This window comes from Amblyomma americanum, chromosome 9, assembly GCF_052857255.1.
Source record: "Amblyomma americanum isolate KBUSLIRL-KWMA chromosome 9, ASM5285725v1, whole genome shotgun sequence".
NCBI classification, from domain to species: domain Eukaryota; kingdom Metazoa; phylum Arthropoda; class Arachnida; order Ixodida; family Ixodidae; genus Amblyomma; species Amblyomma americanum.
In genome coordinates this window covers 35534049-35559538 of record NC_135505.1, presented here as the reverse complement: position 1 = coordinate 35559538, position 25490 = coordinate 35534049, and the positions used below count along the sequence as shown (strand labels likewise).

Genomic DNA, 25490 nt, shown 5'->3' with positions numbered 1-25490 from the left:
ACAACCCCTGCGTCCTCCCGTGGTCGCCGTTGACAAGACTGCGGCTCTACCAGGTGGCAAAGCTAGTGCTGATGTGGAGCTTCCAGATTCGTCTGATGAATCCACGGTGACAGCGATGGATTCTGACAGCAGCAGCTTCACGCTTGTTGAGTCGCGCCGCCTGAAAAGGAAGTTGCGCCGGACATCGACAGCGGGTGAGTTGCCTACGAGGAATGTTGACCAGCCAGGCGTTTTCTCAGTGGCCTTCGTTCCTACAACGCAGACGGCTAATCTGAACAGCATTAACAGACAGCGCCTAACCCAGTTTTTCGACCGGGTTGTTCCAGGACAAGTCTGTGAAGTCAGAATTAATGCATGGAAGAATGTCCTGACAGTAGATGTTACATCTCAGGCATCAGTAGACCATCTGAAAGAAACTAGCGTCCTCGGTGGCATGGCGTTCCGCTCCTACGTTGCTTACGGGAAGCGGACAACCACTGGAGTTATCACTGATGTTGACCCGGAGATAGCTGACAAGTACCTCTGGTCGCTGATTAAATCTACGGCCCGGATTGTTGACATTCATCGTTTCGGGCGCTCCAAGTGTGTCAAACTAGTTTTTGAAACTGACGCTCTGCCATCCCACGTCAAGGTTGGATATGTGAGGCATCCTGTCCGCCTGTATGTTCCCAAACCTGTTCAGTGCCACAAGCGCAATAAGATAGGTCATGTGAGTGCTGTTTGCAAGAATGAGGTATCCTGCCGTCGATGCGGCGGGATGCACCAGCATGACACCTGCACGACGGAGACTATAAAGTGCGCCAACTGCTCGGGTGCCCATGAAGCCACAGCTAAGGACTGCCCTAAGCTGCAAAACGAAAAACTCATCCTGAAAAAGATGCTGAAGGACAGTTCAACCCACCAAGAAGCGGCGGCGCGTATTAGTCGCCGCAAACATCGTTCCCGGCGGCATCGTCCGGTTCCACACAATTCTAGTCCACCTGCACCACAGTCGCAGGAAGTATCAGCTCAGCCGGCACAGCAGCATGAGCCTAACAGCGATAACAAGACGTCTGCGGCCGTGTCCCATGTTACCGCAGTAGCTCAGTCTGATGCGTTTGTGTTACCTTCTTCCTCAGATGCTGAATGGCCTGCTCTGCCATCCAAGGAGATCGCCATGGCAAGACCAAGACCGGTTGCCACTCCAGCTGACACTGTTGGCAAGCCCGAAGGTCAGGATGTGAGCATAATGTTAAAAAAGTTTGTGTGTTCAATGCGCGTGCTGCTTTCGGGCATTAACACGCCAACAGCAAAGATTGTTGTGCAGTTTTTGGATGCACTTGAGGCGCTCTTGGCGGCGTTGCAGTAATTCATTATAGCACAACCAAACCCCACCTCATCTGTGCCAATGCACGTGCGCCGTAGTGTAGTGGTGCAATGGAATGCCCGAGGCCTACGAGGTTGTCTGAGTGACTTCCGGGCAACGCGTCCACAAGTACCGCTTCCCTGTGCTGGTTATATGTGAGCCCAACATGCCGTCGCCTTTCCGCCTTTCTGGATACGTGCTGCTGTGGTCTCGCACAGACGACGAAACTAGCAAAGTGTTAGTTTGCATACGCCAAGACATTGCGCACGTCCACCAAGTTCTACAGCCACACAACACAAACCATTACATCTGTTTGACAGTCACAAAAAAGGACGGGTCTTTTCGATAATCGGTGCCTACATTCCACCTAGAGATGCCATTGATACTTCGTACCTATATTCAGCCATCCAGACTTGTGCAGCTCCTCATATCATAGTGGGCAATTTTAATGCTCATCCCCCTCAGTGAGGCAGTGCTGTTATGAATAACCGAGGCAGGAACCTGTTTGACTTTATGCACTTCCAGAACTTCATCAATATCAACGATGGTTCACCTACGTTTCTGCGTGGCACGTCGTACAGCAGCTGCTTGGATCTGGCGTTTGTTACAGCAAGTCTCCAGTTTTACGACAGCTGGTGCAGTGACGTGGAAACACATGGGAGTGACCACATTCCAACGTATGTTTGCGTCAAGTGGTACGCACCTACTACTCCGTCTCGCGTGTGATATACAGACTGGCCTGCCTTTTGGTCGTCCGTGGAGATTTCCTGTGTGGACCTCTCAACACCATCTAAAATAGAAGGCCTGATTACGTCCTCTCTCAGTGAGACCACGCGGTCTATATGTGCGCCTACGCCAGGGTCTACTATTGACGTGAAATTCGAAAGACTACGCGCAGTACGTCGGCGCGCCGAAAATAAATACAGAAGAACTAACTTTACGTATGATCTTGCCCTTTGTCGCCGAGCTCAACGACAAATAAAGCGCCACCTAGCGAGACTAGGGAGACAACGTTGGAGGCAGTTCTGTTCATCGCTGGACCCTCGCAAACCACTGTCGCGTATTTGGCATGTAGCCAGGAGCTTCCGTTCACCCCCGCAGGAACGCTATCCTTTCCATGCCCTGTCTATTTGCCAACGCCATAATAATGTAGAGGTAGCAGAAGAATTCTGCAAAATGGTTGTGGGCACAACTATGGTACCATCAACCAGTTTGGAAGCTTTTGTACCACCTTCACCAGATGGCCACTACGACATGCTATTCACGATGCCTGAACTAGAAGCTGCTCTTTCCTCGTGTAGGCGTCCATCTGCACCTGGTCCTGACCGGATTTCGTACGCGTCCCTCTCTCACCTTGGCATGGAAGGCCGAACTGTGCTGCTCAGTTACTACAATGATACATGGGCTTCCGGAATCGTTCCAGAACACGAAGATCAGCCGCCTGGCTGCACTTTTGAAGCCTCGCAAACCTCCTTATGAGCATACCTCATACCGGCCAGTTGCACTAGAAGCTGCGTCGGCAAAGTTATGGAGCGAATGGTGCTGGCGCGGCTCGAATGGTTATTAGAGCAGAATGCTCTCTATCCGGATATGATGACCGGGTTCCGGAGGGGACGTTCTTCGATTGGCAGCGTAATCGACCTCATATTGACAGTGGAACATGAAAAACATAGTCGCCGACTCGTCGCTGCTGCCTTCTTGGACATCAAAGGGGCCTACGATAATGTACTTCATGACGCCATCCTTGATGCCCTTGACGACATTGGCGTTGGCGGCCGGATGTATTCGTGTATTGGGAGCTACCTCAACGGCCGGTCTGTTTACATGTCTACGCCTGATGGGGAGACTACCCGTCATCAGGTTTGCCGTGGAGTTCCTCTGGGAGGAGTTCTTAGCCCAACCCTATTTAACTTGGCATTGATTGGACTGATGAATGAACTTCACACTAACATTCACATCAGTGCCTATGCTGATGATATCTGCATCTGGGCGTCGGGTTCGACACGTCCGCAAATGCGTGCGAGATTACAACGTGTCGTGTCATCTACTTCAAGGTACCTACGGCGTCAGGGTTTGCACTTGGCAGCTGAAAAATGTGCTGTGGTCGCATTCACCCGCAAGTCTGTCTGCCACTACCCGGTAACTCTTCAAGGGGTGGCAATACCATACGGCTCCCACCACAGATTTTTGGGCATTATCATTGACCGCGATCTGACATGGTCGAGGCATATAAACATGCTATAGAAAAGACTCACTCTTTATTGCCATGTGCTTCGCTTTGTGGCAGGCATTAAATGGGGCCCAACGGAGCTCTCCTTGCTTCAACTCACTATACCCTCTTTATTGGCTACATTTGTTCCAGCCTTCCTGTACTCTCTAACATGAGTATTTCCTGCTTGCGGACATTAGAGAGTGCCCAAGCACAGGCGCTTAAGATATGCCTCGGATTAGCACGTTGTGCCTCGAACAAAGGCACGATTGAGGAATCTCGTGCGTGCCCAATATCGGTCTACCTGTCACACGAACAACTTCGTGTATATTTACGTGCGCTTACACGGCACCGCTGTCACCCGCTGACGAAGATTTTTGATGAGCGACCGGACAGCAGTTTTGCACGCGCACTGCGCTTCCATCGCTCCGAATTGCCATCAGACTATGCCCTGCCGCTATCATTCCTTGCAGCCCCCATGGGTAATGGCTCAGCCTTCAGTCTGCCTGCATGTCCCTGGCATAATCAAGAAGTCTGCGATGCCGGTTAGCGAACTGAAGAAACTCGCACTTGCCTACATCTGGTCAGAATACCACAAATGTGTGCACGTCTACACGGATGCATCTGCGTCTCCAAATGTATCAACAGCAGCTTTCGCAATCCCTGCACAACAGACGACCCGCAGACTCATTTTGGGACACAAGTCTGCTTCAGCCGCTGCAGAGCTTGTGGGCCTTCGGGAATCGATTCGCCACATCTGCGGAGAACCGCCTCAGGAGTGGTGCATTTTCACCGACTGTAAACCTGCGCTACACATTTTAGGATGCTTCCTACGCCACACAGCGTACCAAGCTCTGGCTCTTGATATCATTAGTCTCGTATCATTTGCTCAGGGAAACGGCCACCGTATAGTGTTTCAGTGGATCCCCGGACACTGCGGACTAGATGGAAATGAGACCGCCGACGCTGAAGCAAGGAGCGCCTTCAGCAGTGGCCTGCGTACAGCTGTACCGTTTTCTATAGTGGACACAACTTGTCTCCTTTTGGAATTGATGAGGAGGGCGACGGCTAGGTACTGGGCCCTGCCAGACACCGCCACATCCGCCTTAAACGGCTAGATCCGACGATGACCTTTTCAGTTCCTCGCGGAAAACCTCGCCCTATTGCATGCGTTATCCGTAGACTATGTTTAAACGTGGCATTCACACGCAAATACTGGCACTTAATAGGACAAGCGGACTCCCCGGAATGTACCACATGTGGCGTACTAGAGACTATAGAACATGTTTTAGTGGCGTGTCCAGCGTATGCACGTGAAAGACTCATACTCGCATCTGCTCTGAAGCCTATGGACACATCGCTTCTCTCTGAGGATTTGATCCTCGGCGCTTGGCCAGATAGTTTTAGAACTGTAAAGGCAACGCGAGCGCTCTAACGCTTTTTGAGCGACATGGACCTTGTCTCGCGTTTGTGATGTCAGAAAGTGTGCCTTGTTTTTTTTAAGTAGTTTTTCATCTGCCTCCTCCCATCATCATCGTCCCCCATCGTGACCTTCTTTTATCTCCTCTTCCCGTCCCCCAGAGCAGAGTAGCAGGCCAGATATTTATTTTTCAGGCCAACCTCTCTGCCTTTCCTATCAACAAACCCTCTCTCTCTTGTTTCTTCTTGTCTTATTTATGCTGTAAATAAATGCTTGACCTTCTCCTTTTCTCTAGTAACGTGAATGTTTGCGAGTTAGAACCGCCGAGGTCATCAAGAAACCCCGATTTCATCATCAACAAGGTGTTTCCTCTCATCACCACTTGAAAGGGGAAACTCAACTACTTCTCTCTCAAATAATCATCGATCCGGTGCTTTAAAAGATAAGGCGACTAGAAACAAAACGGATTATAGAAATTAAGTACCGAGATGGAAACACAGCGCCCTTAATTTTTAGCGCCCATAATAGGCTTTTAGACGGATGACATAACCGACCTCTCAACGTAGGAGGCGTCGCTTTGATGCAGCCATATCGTCAGGAACGCCTTCATAGTCCAGTTCCCCTAGAAGACGAAGAACCTTGTATGGGCGTCCAAGCGGCGAATGAGCATCGAAACCCAGACTCGGTCTCCTCGCATGTATTCCGCGTTTCATCTTCGTACGTTGTAGCGTCTGGCGTCGGTCCGCTGCTGGTCTTTCATGCGTGATCGGGCAAGTATTTGGGCTTCTAGTGCGCATTGAAAGTAGGCAACGACGTCGACATTCTCTTCGGTAACGTTAGGCAGCATGGTGGCTAGCGTGTCAGTGGCCTCCCTGCCATCAACGAGGCTGAAAGGCGTCATCTAGATGGTCTCCTGCGCTGCGGTGTTGTAGGCGAAGACGTAAGGCAGGTTGATGTCTTGTGAACGGCATCCACATACATGGCATGCATATTGGCAATGGTTTTGTTTTAGGCGCTCGGTGAGCCCCTTGGTCTCCAGATGGTATGCAGCTGTCCTCCGGTGGCTGGTTTGGCTGTTTCAGTGATGTGCCCATCGGCGGTGCCGTGTCGGAGAAGATGCATTCAAGAAGGTTTTTCAGGCGGGTTAGTTGGTGCTTCTTGTTCATGATTAAACTGCGCGAAAGAAACAGGGACAAAGGCAAGAAAACACGTACACACATAGACCGCAGACTTCGAATGCTTATTCAGAAAACGCTTCGAGCATTGCTTTTATGCGCAGCAACCCAACACATGACACAGCCGGGATGAAACGCAGCGTATAATTTTAACAGTTTAGTAGAGCGAATCTTGAGAACCAGCCTAGAAAACCCCAAGTAAGTGCATACCTAAACACCCTTGTTAACTAGAATGAAAGAGGAGAGGAAGATAAAAACCTGACAGGTGAAACTAAAACTTTAAAGTACTAAAAAGCAAACGCCCGAACCAACTATTACAAGCGAAAACTTACTAAGCAAAAGGGGTGAGACGTGAAACCATCAGTAACAACAGTAAAAGATGAAGGGTCAAGCACTAAAAAGTCAGCAGAAAAGCAAAAAAGTAAAACCATACGTATGATACAAAACAAGATTAACAACGAGGCTAAAACCGTGAAACCTAGAGTGAATTATGGAAACAGCAATCAAGAAAGTTAAAGGCGACGCGAAAATGACAAAGACTAAAACCAGGCTAAAATCTATGAAGGGTGGAAACAACAACAAGAGTAAAGGTGCAGGGCTAAAAAGGACAGTTTAAAGTGTTACTTTCTAAACACGAGATTTCTTTATTCGAAAACAGAATGGACGGTGTGCTTACACAATTGTTCGCATTCTTTGCGATTAAGAAGGCCTCAATTATTTCTCTTTCTCTTCGCGTTCTAGCCATAGCAGGGAACTTTGTGCTTTCGAGAAACGGGTGGCAGTCACTTTTTTGGACTTCTAACAATGTTAAGTTGCCTCCTGAGTTGGTAGACCGACTGCGAACATGTTCAGCCGCCCTCTCATTGAAACATCGCCCAGTTTGGCCGATGTACATCTTCCCACAGGATAATGAAGCCTTATATATAACATGTCTGGCACATTCTGAGTACTCAAGGCTGTAATTTAAGGTGCGTCTTTGCCGTCTATTGTCTCTCTGCATGATAGCACACACATCAGCGAGCTTACATGGCGCCACAAACACGAGTTGGACGCCATATATTCCTGCAACGTTCTTAAAATTGTGTGAAACTCGGTGCACGTAAGGCATGACACACACAGGTTTTCGTTCTTCGTTCGCTTGGCGGTTCATATTCTTCATCCTCTGTAGCAAGCTTTCGCAAACAGAGGCTATCAGTTGCCGCAGATACACAGCAGCATGCAATCTCGCAATCTGACGGTTAAGACTTAAGCTCATTTTGTGCTGACATGACTTTTCTAGGGTGGAATGGCTGGAAAGGTGAACGATCGCTCTTTTTACCAACTTTGAATGTGCACTGCCATAGGGTAGAAACTGCTTCGCTCATTCAGAGGTTGTAGGACCAACAGATATGTGAGAGCGTAAATGCTAGATTGATATCCAGAAACTGATTTGGTTACCCTCAGACAATTCATGTGTGAAATGCAGCCATTTTCCTTCACACTTGAAAACATTGAGGATGCTGCTCACTGATTAAGGCAGACTAGAATTAGCATAGAGGTTGACCATCACGAAATAATTGTCAACGTACCTAAAGATACGCTCTATATGTTGGTCGTGCAGACAACACTGCAAGCGCTGGTCAAAGGAAGAGAGAAAAATGCTACATAAAACGGTTGCTACGGATGAACCAACGCAAATACTTTTCTGAAAGTAAAACTGTCCTTTGGTGGCAGATTGCGGTCGAGGCAAGGTAAAATTCCAAAAGTTCAAGGAATTGTTCCAAGGCCATGATAACTGCGTTTCGGAAGCTGATTTCACCATATTATTCTACTTGCTGCTTCACAGCTGCAAACAAGGCTCCATGCGGAATAGAGTAGAACAAGCCCTCTATGTCTATCGAGAACGCCATCGTGGCCGAAGTTATGTCATCCAGAGTGGTAAGAAGTTCTTTTGAGCTCTGCACTAAAAACGAATCTGGTCCCACAACTTTGTCAAGGTGCTTTAGAAAATCACCTACCATACGCGGCCAGCTGTCATTATCTGATACGATGGCACGAAGGGGCCAATTTACCTTGTGGGTTTTTCCTGTGCAGAAAACGTGCAGGAGCCCATTTTGACCTTTCTTTACGTCTTTGGCCATTGATTCAAGCGGTACCTTCTTCAAAAGCTATATCGGTCTGAAGTTTGTCGTTAACACCTGTAAAGACTTTTCTTCATACATTCTAACTGGCATAACAACGAAGCCAAGTTCTATGTCGGCTTGTGTGACTGTAAGGTCGTTATCTTTCAAGTAGTTTACGATTTTCTTTAAAGGAGGGTTTTTGGTGGACGTTCACTTTCAGTGCGGATGACGCTGTCAACTCCGTCACCGATAACATGTCCTTTATCTTGGTTAGCTGTGCTACGGGCAATTTGTCGCACTATTGCTAGAAGCTCAAAGCGGTTGGTCCGTGGTTCAAAGGAGAACTTCGGACCCTTTTCCAGGAGGCTCTGTATATTTGCAGGGATTTTGACGTTCCCTTCGACTAAGATATGTCATGTGATGGGATGGTGCGTATAAAAAGAATGCTTGAAGGGTTTTTCGAATAAAAGTTGGAAGTATGCGCTCTGTGTGTTTTTTTGTCTTTATCCCTGTTTCACGCAGGTTAGTCATGAACAAGAATGCATTCCACCAAAAGTTTGCCGACTTCTGCTGCTGTTCTCTTCGGTAGTGATTTCACCTCCGCGTAGGGGTTCAGGTAGTTAGTCAATATTATGATCCACTGATTTCCAGACGTTGACTTCGGGAAAAGGACCAGCAAGCCCATGACGATCTGCTGAAAGGGCCTTGATTGGGGGGGGGGGGGGGTTCAATGGGATTCATAAATCTGGTCCCATGGGAGGGGTCTTTCGTTGCTGACAATCTCTGCAGGTTTTTACGTAATGTGCGACATCCGCAGAGAGTCGGGCTCGTAATACTTATCTTGAATGCGGCCGAGGGTGCGAGAAAACCAGAGATATCCAGCTGCCGGCTCGTCGAGCGAAGCCTGTAGAACTTAGCGGAGACTTGCAGGTGCAACAAGGAAGTAGGCTGTTTTGTTTGCTGCAAAGACCTTCTTCACGAGGGCTTCATTCTGCACACAGAAGGAAGACAGTCCTCGCTTGAAGGAGGCGGAGAGGTGAAAAAATCTTACCTTTCAAATACTCGATCGGGCGTTTTTGGCCGTGGTCCGAGCGTTGCTGGTGTGCAAAAGAGCTGGTGCTCGTGTGTCCCAGGAAGACATCCTCATCGTCGTCCGGCGGTGGTGCATATACAGGAGCTCGTGAGAGGCAATCGGCGTCAAAATGCTTGCGTCCGGACTTCTGGAGGCGCAGACTCCACCGAGCGAGGCGGCCAGAGATGTGCTTCAAACTGACAATCCAACACAGTGCGTAGTGATCGCCGACCACCTTGAAGGACCGTTTGTAAAGGTGAGGGCGGAATTTCGACGGACCCCAGATGTGACAAGACAAACTTTCTAGGTTGTCGAATAGTCAGTCGCGGCCTTGGAAATGGGACGACTAGCATTTGCGATTACTTTCTCCAGTCAGTCGCTTTTCTGAACGAGGACGGCGCCTAGGCCCACGCTGCTTGCGTAGGTATACGAACTTCAGTATCGGCGTTTTGATCAAAGTGCGCGAAGATCGATGGATTCTGTACAGGGCGCTGAAGTTCCCTGAAAGCTTTTGCTTGCGGCGCTTCTAATTTAAATACACGTCTGCCTTTGTCAGGTGGGTCAGAGGCGCGGATATGCGCGAAACGTTCTGGGCAGATAGTCGGTAATTCCCGCACAGTCCGAGGCGCACAGCTTTCTTATCGGCTGCAGTTTGAAACAGTGCGACAACAGCTCTTTCCTGCGGGTCTGGGAGTAATCCTTCCTTGCTAACGATGTCGCCTAGAAGCAGTAGCTCTTCATAGACAAATAGGATCTTCTCTGCTTTAAAAGTTAGGCCGGAAGACCTGATTGCCTCTAGTACTGTTCGAAGATATTTTAGATGGTCTTCAAAGTTCGCGCCGAAAAAAACAATGTCGTCTAAATATACTACACGAATCTGCCACTTGATGCCTACTAGCACAGTATCCATCGCAATCAGAAACGTCGCTGGTGTGGAGCAGAGGCCAAATGACATCACCTTGAACCCGAAGAGTCCATCCTGAGTGATGAATGTGGCCTTCTCGCGATGTCTTTCATCGACCTCATTTTGCCAGTAGCCGTTCTTGAATTTCATCGAAGAGAGATTCTTGGCGTTGCAGAGCCGGTCCAGAGTGCGATGAGAGGGAGGGGTTTGGTTTATGGGGGTTTAACGTCCCAATGCAACTCAGGCTATGATGGACGCCGTAGTGGAGCGCTCCGGAAATTTTGACCATCTGGGATTCTTTAACGTGCCCTGACATCGCACAGCACATGGGCCTCTAGAATTTTGCCTCCACCGAAATTCAACCGCCGCGGCCGGGAACGAACCCACGTCTTTCGGGCCAGCAGCCGAGTGCCATGACCACTTAGCCACCGCGGCGGCTATGCGAGGGAAGGGTTAGGCGTCCTTCTTCGTTATGTTGTGTATATATGTAGCGGTAATCGACGCAGAATTGAAGTACGCTATCTTTCTGTTTCACTAGAACATCCGATGCCACTCACAGAGACTTCAACGGCTGAATGACTTCATCGCGAAGCATTTATTCCACTTTGTCCCGAACGGCTTGTCTTTCTCCTGGTGACACGCGGTAAGGGTTCTGGCGATCGGTTATAATGTGATGCTTGGCAATCGGCGTTTGTCGGAACTTCGGCAAAGACGCGAAGCACTCTCTGTTGCTTCGAATCAGATTGCGGATCTTGCCTGGTCTGTTTCGGGGCAGAGCTGGCTTTATTGTCGAAAACGTGGTTGCGATATCCCTGTGTGAATCTTCTGGGACTCGATCGGAAAGACCGAAGGCGTCGAGAGTGTCTGATTTTTCGTCTAGGAAAGCAATCGTCGTTTCTTTGTTAACGTGCCGGTTTTCATTGCTGAAGTTAGCCTGCAGCACTTCAGCTTGTCCTTTGCGGAAGCTTGCAATGCCTGTTGCGATGCCGATTCCTGGCTCTAGAAGCAACACCGTGTTCCCCTCGATGAAAGCTTCCATGTTTCGCACGTATAGTGACCACGACGCTTGATTGGCGTGAGACGCTCACTTGTTCATCCAGTACACTCAGGGCAACTTGCTGTTCGATGGTCTTCACAGAAGGGAGGGATTCGTCCATTGAAAATTTGATAAGCTTGGAACGCATTTCAATGATCACCTGAAGCCCGTGAAGGAAATCAGTGCCACGTTTCACGTCGCGGGAAAATTTCTGTAGTACTTGAAGTTCGCATGATATGAATACCGCTTGACGGTCACTCGCACTGTGCATCGCCCCGATGGCGTTCTGTGGTGGCCTCCGGCGCTGCATATTTTTGGGCCCTCCCAGGCGGTCGTGACATTCCGCAATTGCGCGGCGGATGTTCCATTCTTCCCCGAATTATCGGCGCCCGTGTCGACTAGAGCGGTAACTTGCCGGCCTTCGGTAGCCAGTTCTAGGTGGGATGTCTTGGCTATTGCGTTGCAGGTCGTTCTCGCAGTCGGGTCACGGCTTCATCTCGTATGTGAAGCTTGGGTAGGACGTGTCGTCGAAGCTTTTATGGCTGGCGGTGTCGTTTTGATGGCGGTTCGCGTCGTGTTTGATGCTGTTATTTTGTGGGGCATTGGTTTAATGGGTGCAGCATTTTCATGCGGTGTGGTCGATGTAAAATCTTCGTAGTTTCGCTGGTGAGCAACCTTATCTCCAAAGGTTGCTTTCTTTTCTTTCCCCTGCGGGGGCTGGGGGACCTTCTGCAAAGAACCGCAGCGTAGTAGCGGCCTAGTGACCCAAACCATGGCGTGGACGGTTATGGTGAGCGGGAGAGTCGGCTAGATGACACGTACTCCTCTCGACGCAGGTACTAGTCGATATCCCGTGGCCTCTGGCCGGGACGGGGCCGTGGGATATCAATTGAAAAGCCTCGCAAGCCCATTCTTTTGAAGGGGCAGTGCCGAAAAATGTGTCCGGCTGGTCAGGAGTCATCCACAGGTCAGCTTTACATTGGTGAGCTTACAAATGAGTTGAGCGGACGGGCGATTGGGATCTTTGGGGAGGTGTATACGGCTCCTGACGCTAAGTGAGAGAATTGCATTGGCTGCGCACCGCGTCGGTGTAAGTCATGGCCTGTACGTCGGAACTCGAGGCGCCCAGCGACTGGTGCACTTGATCGCGTACCACGTCCATGAGAGCCGCAGCTTGCGGCTCTGCGGAGGGTGGCGGCAGTCGCAATAGCTCTTCGCCGACGCTCTCATAGGAGATGACACGTAGGCTTTTATTGGTGGTTGTTGAGGTGTCCGCATGGCCCATTGGGATGCCTTGGGTTATGCCGTCGAACTGCCGGTCTCTGACGTCGAGGGTCTTCTCGATCGTAGACGCTTCAGTTGTGAACCTGGCAATGGTATTAGGCGTGTTTCGGACCCATCCGGCGAAACGTTCTTAGATGTAGTTGATGTCAGGACGGCGCAAAAGGAACAAGGACGAGAGAGGCACAAGAACACAACAGGGCAGGCTTGTGCCTCTCTTGTCATTGTTCCTTTCGCTCCGTCCTGACATCACCTACAGCTATGAGCCAACTAGCCCAAACTACAGTAATTATTGAAAAGTTCTCTTACACCCCGCATCAAGACGCGGACCTTCTCCTTTGTCATGTGAGGGCCAGTGCGTCGGAATGGACGGCACATCTCTTCGACGTAAGCTAGGGTGGTCACATGTGGCAGTTGGATGCCCATCTCAAGCAGTAATTCGGCCGTTTCTTTGCGGAAAATGCTTGAAAATGTGTTCACGAGTTCGTTCATAAATTCCTTCAAAGTTTGCAGGAAAGCCTCGTGATTCTCATACGAGTTTTTAGCAGGGCCATTCAGGACGAAAAAGACGTACCGTATTTTTGCTTCACCGTCCCATCGGTTGAATGTCGCCAGACGCTCAAACTGGTGTAACGACTCCTTGGCATCTTCATGGGGTAGATCACTGAATACAGGTACATCACGTCGCTTATGAAAAACGAGCGGTGATGCTGCAGTGTCGCCCTCTATTTTTGGTAGCATTGCAGGTCCATGGTGCGGCACCTCAACCAGATATCACGTAGGAGTGACGGCAGTCCAGGCAAGGAGGATGACAGCCAAAAATTCTAAAAGTAAGCTGTTTATTGGGGCTGACCTGCGTCTAGAACGGACTGAATGACGCGGCGGCGGCGCAAGAAACAAGCACCATTGGCGGTCAACAAATAGAATGCCCGCCGCTGTCGGCTGTGCTCAATTTAAAGTTGGCAGCAAACGTTCGATATAAAGCGTGAAAAGTTGCTCTAACATTCTGAAACAACGTAGAATCGGCTTCGCCTGATTGCAGTCAACCGAGATATATGTGGTTGCGTCTTGCATCGCAAACAAAGCAATAAAGCGCCTTGCGGGAAGCTTTGAAGAATGAACAAACGAACACTACAAAGATTCTCGGGAGTATGATGGTTACCAGCTTCATTTTACTAGTTTATCGTATGTGCTGACGATCACACTGTGATTATATTTGTCATAAAAACCACCATTGCTTTGCTCAATAAATCACTGACGGAAGCTACCTCTGCGTGTGTGTCTCATATCTGTATATACTTTGGCGGCGCTACATATTTCTTCATATCATGCATCAATAACTTCCACTGTGCTCAATTTAAAAGATTTTACTTCGCCACCTGCTGGGTCTCGTTGATGGTAACAGATTGCTCACATCCCGAATCATTGTACATGTTTTCAGAATGCACTATATTTTGTGTGGACTCTGTAAGGCCGCGCTTCATCAACGCGCATATCTTTTTTTATTCCTTTAGCTTGTGGTCACTGCGGGCCTCCGGTCTACGCCCCCCCCCCCCCCCCCTTACCACCGCAAGCAGTGGCAAAGGCGCAGGAAGCACTGGCTGCTTGACAGCACCACTGTGACGGCCGAGGACACCTGGCGCCAAGAAAGCATGCGAGGCGCGAACAACGAGCACGTGGACCGCTTAATCTCAGGCAGCATTCCCACGGTGGCAGAATGCGAACCACTCCACATTCCGCGATGGGCCCCCTTTTTTGCTTCTTTTTTCTGGCATTCTCGATGGCACCGAAGAGTCGCGGTTCTCCGCCGTCTGACATTCCTGCGGCGAGCCAGTGGGTCAGTGGTCCCGCCAATTAGCTAAAAAAAAACGCTTCGTTCTTTGAGAGGCGACGCGCGGGTGCGGCAGGGAAAGGGAAAGCATCAAGCGCTAAGGCCGAGAACTCCCCTCGGGGAGAGGGTTTTCAAATGTTTTCTGTATATGTTTCTTATTCTTTATAGCCAAGCCCCGGGCTCGAAGTTGGGTCCAACCTTCAGCGGCTGTGGCTACCTCCATTGGTTATCGAAGCTTAGGGCGGGCCTCGATATATGACCGCCCTATTTCTTTGTTTGCAGAAGCTTTAAAACTGCATGTAAAATCTTTGGAGGGCAGTCTTGTCTAGTTGAGCTAGAGGCTCCGTGCAGAGGCACGTAATTCTACAACCCTAGACTCTAACCTCGCGTCGATGAGTACGGGCTTGTAGAGAGTGTTTCTCTGTGTGAGAATTGTCTTCGTCAGTTACAGCTTGACCGTCTGTGTGACTCAACTTGTAACGCAGTTTGCCCTTGTACATACTGTAAATATATTCTCTCTTTAACCTTCATCTGCACATCTCCCTTCATCACCGCCGAACAACAACGTTTGGAAGGGTCTGCACCCTTCCGAAGAACCCAACGGACCATCAAAAACTTACTGACTCCATGTCTCCATCTTCGCTTGAACCCTTTTTTCTTTGTAATATTTTTCGAAGAAGTTCGCCTTTATCAAATTACGCAGTACCTGTACGATAAAATGCTCCATTCGATCCCTACGGCCTGATTATTTACGATTTTTCTAGCGTGCTTCGTTTTTAATGATGCCATTCTGAAATATCTTAAAATCTTTGCAGGAAGTGCATTTTTATATTTTTGCGTTTTACAGGCTAAATACAACAACATTCCAAGCGAGGACTTTAACATGGGAAATATAAAGGGTGAGTTAGATTTCTTTCGAAATGCATAAACTCTCTCGGTTTTTCGTAAACCTGATCATGTACTTTCTCAGCCGTGTTTGCTCGCCATGCAATGCTTACAATGAGGCAATACGCCCAAGCGCAATGGTATCCTTCCAGTTACCTCTCAGTTCTTGCGCTTAACCCGTCGGACACAGACACAGAAAGTCACGTGGCTGGGTGCAAAGAGCAGTGGCAGCATCTGTGGCGAAGGGCTTTCATTCTGAAAGTTACGTCTTGAAAACGTGTACCTCCTCGTCGTATTCGCTAATTTCACTGATCAGGAAAAAAAGGACTGTGTGTTTATAAAATAAATCATTTCAAAATAAACATATTTGTCCACTATGAAATATTAATTAGTGCACGTCATTCACACTGCGAGTTTACAATGCCGTGTTTTTCTAGGGCACTTTAGAGAAAGTAACACCAACGCAGATAAGGGTACAAAAAGTCCAAAAGCGATTGTCGAAATTGCCGGGCGGCATTTTTGGTCACTTTTCCTCTTGGAGTTATATACATGCAATGTTGAAAACGCTTCAATTAGCCATAGATTTATTTTGAGTCGACGTTTCGGACAGAGCCTGTCCTTTCTCAAGACTGCGGTTACAGGGGTCTTCTTCCTCTTCTTAAGGTGTTGGCACTGGCACACAATGTACGGCACCTGAACAAAAGAAACAAACGGAGGCAAAGATGCTAGAAAAGGAATAGAGAGCAATGAAAAAAAGGAGAACAAATATAAAAGAAAAACGCGCTGTCTCCCGCCGACCACCCTGAAGCCGCGGGGTTGCCGACCCGGGACGAAGTAAAAAAGAAAAACGAGGAGTGGGAGAGGACAATGGCCACCGCTCAAGGCAACAGAGTGGCAGCGAGTAAGGTGCACAGGAACAGACGGTGGCGGAATTGTCCAACATATAAAAATTAGAGATGCGTGCACTCGCGTGCCCCGGCCAGAAAGAGTAAACCAATAAACAGAATAAAATGCAGACAGGGCCGGAGCTTCCATCATCTGGAACCACTTCGGGAGCCAGAGCCAAGGCCGAATCAGCGGCGCCGTGAGCTTAACTAGACACACGTGCACTGTGCCTGAAAACACCCAGACACACACACAAAAGAAAAAAAAGTGGCAAAACATCCGAATTCGGGCAAGTGTCGTGTGGAAGGTAAATGTGAATGGCGTGAGCACTTAAGGCAAGGGTTCTTCAATTGCACCCCGCTCGGCAAGGTAATCGAACTGAGAAGATAGGGGTGGGATGGGGGGGGATGAAGAAATTTGTGTGAGCTTGAAAAAGATGTCGCTGGCAAGAAACGACCGAGGTAAGTCAAGCTGGCTCTCGTAATGTCAGCAACGGCCCTGCAATGGGCGGACGGAGGACAATACATCTGGATTTTCATTAATGCCGTGAGGAATTGTTCCAAATTTGTAAATAAAGTACAACTTGCGTTGCTCTCTTTCCCGGGTGTTGTGGAACCCACCTTGCAGGATTGTTAACTTAATTGCATCAAATAGGTGGTTGCGCTCATTAATGTGTTTTGACAAGGGAAGGTTGGGTAGAGATAAGATATGCGCGCCGTGGTTATTAAAGCGAATTCGAAAAGGGTTGACGGTCTGTCCAATGTACTGCATACTGCACACACTACATTCTAGGAGGTATATTACGTTGCAGGAATCAAAATCAAAGTTGTCATTAATTTCCCATTTGAAGCCTCAAGCTGTGCTTACTGCACAGCTTGATGTTTGTATGTGTTTGCAGACCTGGCATCTACTATTTGCACAGAGCCGGCACCCCAAAACCAGCTGGTTATTTGTTTTTGACTGCACTAGAATATTTTGAATGTTTTTTGGTCGTCTTTAGATCGCGTGAGGGGGCGCAGTGAAAATTTTGGTGAGGCACTCGCTTTGTTCGAGAATGTTGAAATGTTTTCTAAGGATTTTGTTTACGTTAGGCGGGTTACTGGTGAAGGTAATAACGAGATTTGCCCGGTGATCAGTTTCCTCGTTGTAGCGACATCCCTCCAGTATTTCCTCTCGGTTGAGTTTAGATGCTTTTTCAATGTCATCGTCGATAATGGCGGGGAAGTATCGTTGCTTAATGAGGACTTCTCGCATGCGTTTGGAGTTTTTTACGAAGTCCTCGTCTTGGGAACATATTCTTTTAAATCGATTTGCCTCAGAGTATGGGATGCTTGTTTTAGAGTGACGAGTATGGCAGCTTTGGAAGTGCAGATATTGTTGGCGGTCCGGCGGTTCTCTATATACACCGGTAGTAAGTGAGCCTTCGTTTACCGAAATCTCAACATCTAGAAAGTTAATTGTGGTGTTGGAGTACGTGTAGGTGAAAGATATGTTGGGGTGGACGAGGTTGAAGTTTTCAATAAAATGTATGAGTTCTTGCTCTGTGTCAGTCCATATTAAAAAGATGTCATCCAAGTAGCGTTTGTATAGGGTGGGCTTAATGAGGCAATCTTTCAGAAACTTGGATTCAACACTATGCATGGAGATATTGGCGTAGGTGGGTGCCATCCTTGTACCCATGGCTGTGCCGTTTATTTGCAAACAGTGTTCATTGTTAAATTCGAAGTTGTTATATTCGAGTACGATTTTCGCCAGTATTTCAAAAACACGTGGGGTAGGGACTTCCTCCTTTCTGTTTTGTTCATTTCACACGCTTCGGTCAGAGATTTAATGTCATCGGAATGAGGAATGTTTGTGTAGAGAGAGACTACATCTAGTGTTGCGAAGAAGGCTCCTTCCGGGAGTTTGAGACCTGCGATTGCGCGAAGGAAATGGTTTGTGTCGCGTATGTAGGATGCGTGTGTTGTTGGAATATGTCTAATTAGTGTGTCAATGTAACTGGTAATTGGTTCTGTAATCGTGCCGATGCCGGATACTATAGGGCGGCCAGGATTATTCTTTTTGTAGATTTTCGGTAACATGTAAAATCGGCCTGGCGACAGGTGTGGTGCGGTGAGGGCTTTAGATAACCGTAGGGATATGTCCCCATTCGTCGCAAGTTAACCCAGAGTCTCCGCTACAAAATGTTGGTACTGCGGAGTTGGGTCTGCTTCAAGACGTTGAGAGAAACCAATGTTAGAGAGTTGTCTCAAGCCTTCCTCAATGTATTTTTCGCTGTCCATGACAACTATACCACCTCCCTTATCCGCTTGCTTTATGATTATATCTGTCCTTCTGCTCAGAGCCTTCAATGCATCGCATTGAGACCGGCGTGCTCAACCTACTATTATCAATAGACACAAAAAAAGCAAATGGTCCTGATAATATTCCAAACACTTTTTTGCAAAGATATGCTGAAGTCAATGCGAAATATTTATATTTATTGTTCAATAAATCTTTATCAACCTGTAGTCTAGCTAATGAATGGAAAATAGCGAAAGTTATTCCTATACACAAAACAGGAAGCAAAGATGACGTTTCAAATTATAGACCAATATCACTAACGTGCACGGTAGGAAAATTATTGGAACACATCATACTAAAGCATATCACCAGTTATGTTAAGCAAGAAAACATTTTATCGCCTGTTCAACATGGATTTCGAAGGGGACTTTCAACTATCACCCAATTACTCGAACTAACACATGATTTGTTCCAGAGCATTGATAACCAAAAGCAAGTTGACTTGATTGCACTTGATTTCTCTAAGGCGTTTGACAGAGTAAGCCATAAAAAACTAATTAGCAAACTTAGATCAACTTTAGGTAACGGCCCTATTATCAACTGGATCGAGGACTACTTAACTAACCGATCTCAGTATGTTGTAGTTAACAATGAAATTTCTTCTACTGCGCTCGTTACGTCGGGAGTACCCCAAGGGTGCGTCCTTGCTCCACTTTTATTTCTTATCTTCATTAATGATCTGCCCTCTAACATACAAGTTAAAATTAAACTTTTTGCCGATGACTGCATACTTTACAACGAAATTAACACTGTAAATGACCACAATGATTTAAACAGCGCCCTTCATGAAGTGGTAATATTGTGTCACAAATGGCAAATGGAATTGAACATTAAAAAAACAGCCTTCTTATGTGTAACCTGTAAAAAACAAAGGTCCGAATATGTGTACAGCATCAATAACATACCGCTCACCCGAGTTCACGAACACAAATACCTTGGATTAATCATTTCACATGATCTAAGATGGGAATCACATATTAACAGTATAGTATCATCTGCTTTAAAACGATTGTTCTTCCTTAGAAGACGGCTTCGAGAAGCGCCACCGGAGACCAAACTGTTAGCATATAACACATTTATACGATCAGTTCTCGAATATGGAAACACGATTTGGTTTCCCTACACACAACAGCTCATTAACAAACTAGAAGGAGTACAGAGAAAGGCAATTAGATTTATCTTTAACAAATACAGGACCAGTGATTCACCATCCCAACTACTAAACCAAGCATGAATTCTTACTTTACAGAAACGCGCCAGACTAGCACGACTAAAATTATTGTTCCAATTTGTTCATAACTCGTTAAACATAGATACTTCGTTATATATATCTGTAGATGAATCGAGACCATCCCGGCATAAGCACCCATTAACCCTTAGAGAGTACGCATTCCGAACCGACTGTTTCAGATATTCATTTTTTCCGCTTGCCATAAAAGATTGGAATAGTTTGAACCCCTCTATCACTACTAATACATCTTTGCAGAAATTTGTAACTCTGGTAGAAGAACAGTTGCGCGATAATTAAAATAGATAAATAAATAATAATTATACAAGTACAACAGACCGCTCGTATCACTGCATATAACAGCATCTGTATGAACATACTACTTACAATGTATAAAATCGCACCCTTTTCTGTGAAATATACTCTTTCGTTATGTGTTTTATTTTCTGCTATCTGTGTTTTTTTTCCCATACTCATGTAATTACTTGCAAACAACAGTGTTCTTACAATATACCATTCCATTTGTATTCGCTTTGTACCTTCTTACTATGTGCCCATCCTGTAAAAATCCCAATGGGATTGACAGTATCTGAAATAAATAAATAAATAAATAAAATTCGTTTATACACAAGTTTTGCCTCTTTGGACTGTTGCTCTTGTAGGCGTAAATAATGTCTTTCTGGACGGTGTTAATGTACATGTCCAAGTGTTTGTCCCTTCCTATATATTAAGAGTCCAGTGGTTGTTAGTAATGACGATTTCTCTGCTATCCGTGGTAACCCGCGCCCGATCAAAGAAGTATTCCCGGAGTCGCAACATTCGCGCAAAGTTGTCCAAATCTTTTAACACCGAGAATTCGTTGTATTTACCGGTGGTAGGGCAGAATGTAACGCCTCGAGAAAGGACGGATGTCTCCTCTGTCGTTAAGGCCCTGGTTGATAGATTAATAATATTATGCTGGAAATCAAAGTCGGCGCTTGGAACAACAGGATTATAATTAGTAGATGCTGTCATTTCAGAACGTTCTACGCGTGTTTTTTGAACTGTTGATGTTTGTGCCGTTCTACTGGATTTGTTGTTGGAGTTTATTATAATAGTGGGGTTAATATTTTTAGCTGCCTCCGTTCTTGATTCTTTTTCGCTTGTTATTGAATTTGACCACGCGTGGTGTGGAACCCCGTCTCGAATGAATTTTTTTGCGTTTGGTCTCGCGTACCTCAGTCGCTTTCTTTTCCTCAAAGAACATAAGCTCTGTGGCCTCCGGCGCGGTAAGGGTACTTTGTTGATGAGCACGACTCTCTTCGATTCTCAGAGCCACCAACGCCTTCTCAAAGGGGGGAATGGTAACTACAAGCAAATTGAAACAGGCAGATTGTAGTATAAGATTCCAATTTTCCTTCTCCTCTTCACACAGGTCACCCACTGATGGTGATAACGACACTTGTAAACCTTTTGGTACGATATTTGATTCAATATAGGCCTTTTGGCTATGAATATGTAGTTCATGCCAAATTCGTTTGTCCAAAATTTTTCTTAATTTTAAAAATTTGAAGTTATTTGAGGAAGGCTGTCGGTAGGATAAGCGAGAGAGAGTCGGCGTACTCATGCGGCCTGAAAGAACCCTTGCCTAAATGCTCACGCCATTCACATTCACCTTCCACACGACACTTGCCCGAATTCGGATATTTTGCCACTTTTTTCTTTTGTGTGTTTGTCTGGGTGTTTTCAGGCACAGTGCACGCGTGTCTAGTTAAGCTCACGGCGCCGCTCATTCGGCCTTGGCTCTGGGTGCCGAAGTGGCTCCAGATGACGGAAGCTCCGGCTCTGTCTGCATTTTATTCTGTTTATTTGTTTACTATTTTTGGCCGGTGCACGCGAGAGTGCATGCATCTCTAATCTTTATGTTGGACAATTCCGCCACCGTCTGTTTCTCTACACCTTACTCGCGTAAATGCTCCCGCCAGTGTCAATTAGCCCCCACACGACACTGGCCCGAGCTCGGCTGTTTTACCATTGAGTGTCTGGGTGTTTTCAGGCACAGTGCACGTGTGTCTAGTTAAGGTCACGGCGCGGCTGATTCGGCCTTGGCTCTGGCTGCCGAAGTGGCTCCAGATGATGGAAGCTCCGGCCCTGTCTGCATTTTATTGTTTATTTGTTTACTCTTTCTGGCCGGGGCACGCGAGTGCACGCATCTCTAATTTTTATATGTTGGACAATTCCGCCACCGTCTGTTCCTGTGCACCTTACTCGCTTCCACTCTGTTGCCTTCAGCGGTGGCCATTGTCCCCTCCCACTCCTCGTTTTTCTTTTTATTTTCTTTTTTACTTCGTCCCGGGTCGGCAACCCCGCGGCTTCGGGGTGGTCGGCGGGAGACAGCGCGTTTTTCTTTTATATTTGTTCTCCTTTTTTCATTGATCTCTATTCCTTTTCTAGCATCTTTGCCTCCGTTTGTTTCTTTTGCTCAGGTGCCGTACATTGTGTGCCAGTGCCAACTCCTTAAGAAGAGGAAGAAGATCCCTGTAACCGCAGTCTTGAGAAAGGACAGGCGCTGTCCGAAATGTCGACTCAAAATAAATCTATGGCTAAATGAAGCGTTTTCAACTTTGCATTTTGCCTCTAGCAACCAAATACGTTTATCTTTCTATACTATATATATATATATATATATATATATATATACAGTATTGTGCATTTTTATGGTGAAGACTCAAAAGTTTCGCCGCCTCAACCGCTGGCTCATTTGCGATGAAACTGCACACAGAGCTTGCGTATTCTGGTACCTTTTGTATCGTAGCAAGTTTTACAACGATACTTACTTATTTGAGCCGTGCATGATGCGAAAACGCAATCGTCTACGTAAAGATCGGCGAACCAAAACCCGCAGACGACGTTTCTCGCTGAATGGCGGCAGTTGCACCATCTGTTTTTGGCAGTCGAAAGCGTCACGACAAGGCCACCGAGGCGAGCGTTTCGAGAAGCGCGACTCTTTGACTATGACGTTCCAGCCGTTTCGTCTGCCTCAACTGAAGCGCTTACAACATTTGCGGCTAATTGAGCGGAAAAATATCAGAACAACTGATTTAACGAGGCTTGACCTTTCAAAGAATAATATATGCAAGGTCGTCTCGGTGGCTATGTCGGGACGCTTTCTACTACCGAAAATAGATGGCGCCACTGCAGCCATTCGGCGAAAAAAAACATCGTCGGCGGGCTTTGCTTCGCCGATATGTAAGTAGGCGATTACGTGTTCGCATCATGCACGGTTTAACTAAATAAGTACCATTCTCAAGCTTGCTACGATACAAAAGTTACCATAATACGCAACCTCTGTGTGCAGTTTTACCGCAAATTAGCCAGCGGTTGAGGCGGAGAAGTTTTTGAAAGTCTTCACGATAAAAACGCACAATACTGTATATATATATATATATATATATATATATATATATATATATATATATATATATATATATATATATATATATGTATTGTAAATACGCAAATCAGACGCACAAGAAATGTGGACAGGCAAAATCTTTGTTCACACAGCGTAGCTCCAAGGGCGTCAGCTTCGTCTTCTTCGAAAACTAACCTGCGTCAGCTTCGTCTCCTTCATCTTTCTCTCCTTCGGCGGCACTGGCCGCTGGGCAGCAAACCCCAGTTTTATGTCTTACAATTCCCCCGGGGTGAAAAGGCGACATCTTGGCGGCCTAAGGGCACGAGATGATAGCGGGGTCGTAGTAAGGTTTCAGGCGGTCGAAGTGGACGATTTCGCGGCCGCGGCGTCGATGATCGGGCGAAGACGTGAGGGGCTCGACGACGTAGTTAACTGGAGATGTCTGCTAAACTACGCGATAGGGGCCGTGGTATTTGCTGCGCAGTTTTGTCGATAGGCCCGGGCTGGAGGAGGGCTCCAAAAGCCAAACTAAGGAGTCAGGAAGGTAAGCCGGCGGCAGACAGGTAGAAGTGGTGCGGGCACTTTACAGACGGTACTGATCGTGGGCAGTAAAGGAACGGGCGAGTTGACGGCCTTCTTCGGCATGCGCAGAGGCTTGAGAGACGGTTGTAAATTCGGAAGAATCTGGGCGGTAAGGCAGTATGGTGTCCATAATTGAAGATGGCTCCCGGGCGTAGAGAAGAAAATGCGGGGAAAAACCAACCAGTAGTTGCTTGCATTGCATAATTGTAAGCATAGGTAACGAATGGTAGAATGCGGTCCCAGTTGGAGTGATCGGATGAAATGTACTTGGCCATCATGTCGCCGAGGGTCCGCTTAAAGCGGTCGGTCATGCCGTTCGTGTGGGGATGGTAAGATGAAGTGGTACGGTGGATGATGTGACACTCCCGAAGAAGGGCCTCCAGGACGCCGGACAGGAAGACGCGACCTCGGTCGCTGAGCAATTCCTGAGGCGCACCGTGGCGAAGAATGATGTTTTGAAGTATGAAACCGGCGACGTCGGAGGCCGTTGCAGCTGGTAACGGGGAGGTTTCCGCATAGCGCGTGAGATGATCTATGGCGACAATGATCCAACGGTGCAGCAGAATTGCTAGGAAGAGGGCCATAAAGGTCGATTCCAACCCGGTCGAAAGGGCGGGCCGGACAAGGTAAAGGTTGAGAGGAGCCGTTGAGTGCTGTGGTGAATCCTTGCGCCGCTGACATTCGAAGCAAGAACGGACGTACTGACGGACAGAATGGTACATGCCTCGCCAATAATACCGAAGACGTAAGCGGGTAAAAGTTTTCAGCAGACCGACAAGAGCGCATTGCGAGTCGTCATGATAACTGGCACAAATAGAGGAGCGGAGATGCCGGGGAATCACGAGCAGCCATTTGCGACCATCTGGTAGGTAGTTGCGACGGTACAGCAGCTGGTCACGCACGACAAGTGACGGGCTTGACGACGGAGTGCTCTAGAATGGGTGCTGGCAGAACGGTTGGCTAAGATATCGAGAATAGAAGCTATCCAAGGATCCTTGCGCTGCTCAGAAGCCATATCAATGGTATTGAAAGAAGGCGTGAGGCTGTAAATAGAGGGTTGGTCGAGTGCAGAGGACAGAGGGAAGCGTGAGAGGGCGTCAGCATCGGAGTGTTTGCGTCCGGAGCGGTAAATGACCTCAATGTCGTAGTCTTGTAATCGGAGAGCCCAACGAGCGAGGCGGCCGGAAGGATCCTTGAGTGACGACAGCCAGCAAAGGACATGGTGATCTGTGATGACAGCGAACGGGCGCCCATTTAAGTAAGGACGAAATTTTGAGACCGCCCAAATAATTGCCAAACATTCTTTTTCCGTGACGGAATAATCAGTCTCCGCTTCTGTGAGTGCTCGGCTTGCATAAGCAACGACGTACTCATTGAAGCCAAGTTTACGCTGAGCAAGAACGGCACCCAGACCGATGCCGCTGGCATCCGTGTGGAGTTCTGTAGGGGTGGAAGGGTCGAAATGGCGCAAGATCGGAGGGAAGGTGAGTAGATGGCGCAGCATGGCAAAAGCTTCGTCGCATGCAGTGGACCAGGCCGGTAAGTCGTGGCCGCCGGCGAGAAATTGTGCCAGTGGGGCGATAATTTCAGCAAAATTCTTGACGAACCGACGAAAGTACGAGCTTCTAAGTTCTTTCAGGGAGGTAGACTTTCAATCCAATTCAAAATTCAATTCAAAACTTTATTTCCAACGCCTCGTTGGGGGTCATCAGGCAAAAAAGCTGCCATTGGCAGCTTGAGGGTGCCTGATGCCCGTACAAGGCAGCAGCATATAGCCAACACAAAATTCTGAACACAT

At 47.5% G+C, this 25490-nt stretch overlaps 1 protein-coding gene across 1 annotated transcript in view; it reads left to right on the top strand.

The window, feature by feature from the left end:
• Positions 1–25490, top strand: part of LOC144103290 (uncharacterized) — a 175775-nt gene that overhangs the window by 70960 nt on the left and 79325 nt on the right. The window contains exon 5 of the mRNA XM_077636051.1: positions 15223–15274. Within this exon, the coding sequence (XP_077492177.1) occupies positions 15223–15274 (52 nt within the window). The remainder of the gene's footprint in view (positions 1–15222; positions 15275–25490) is intronic.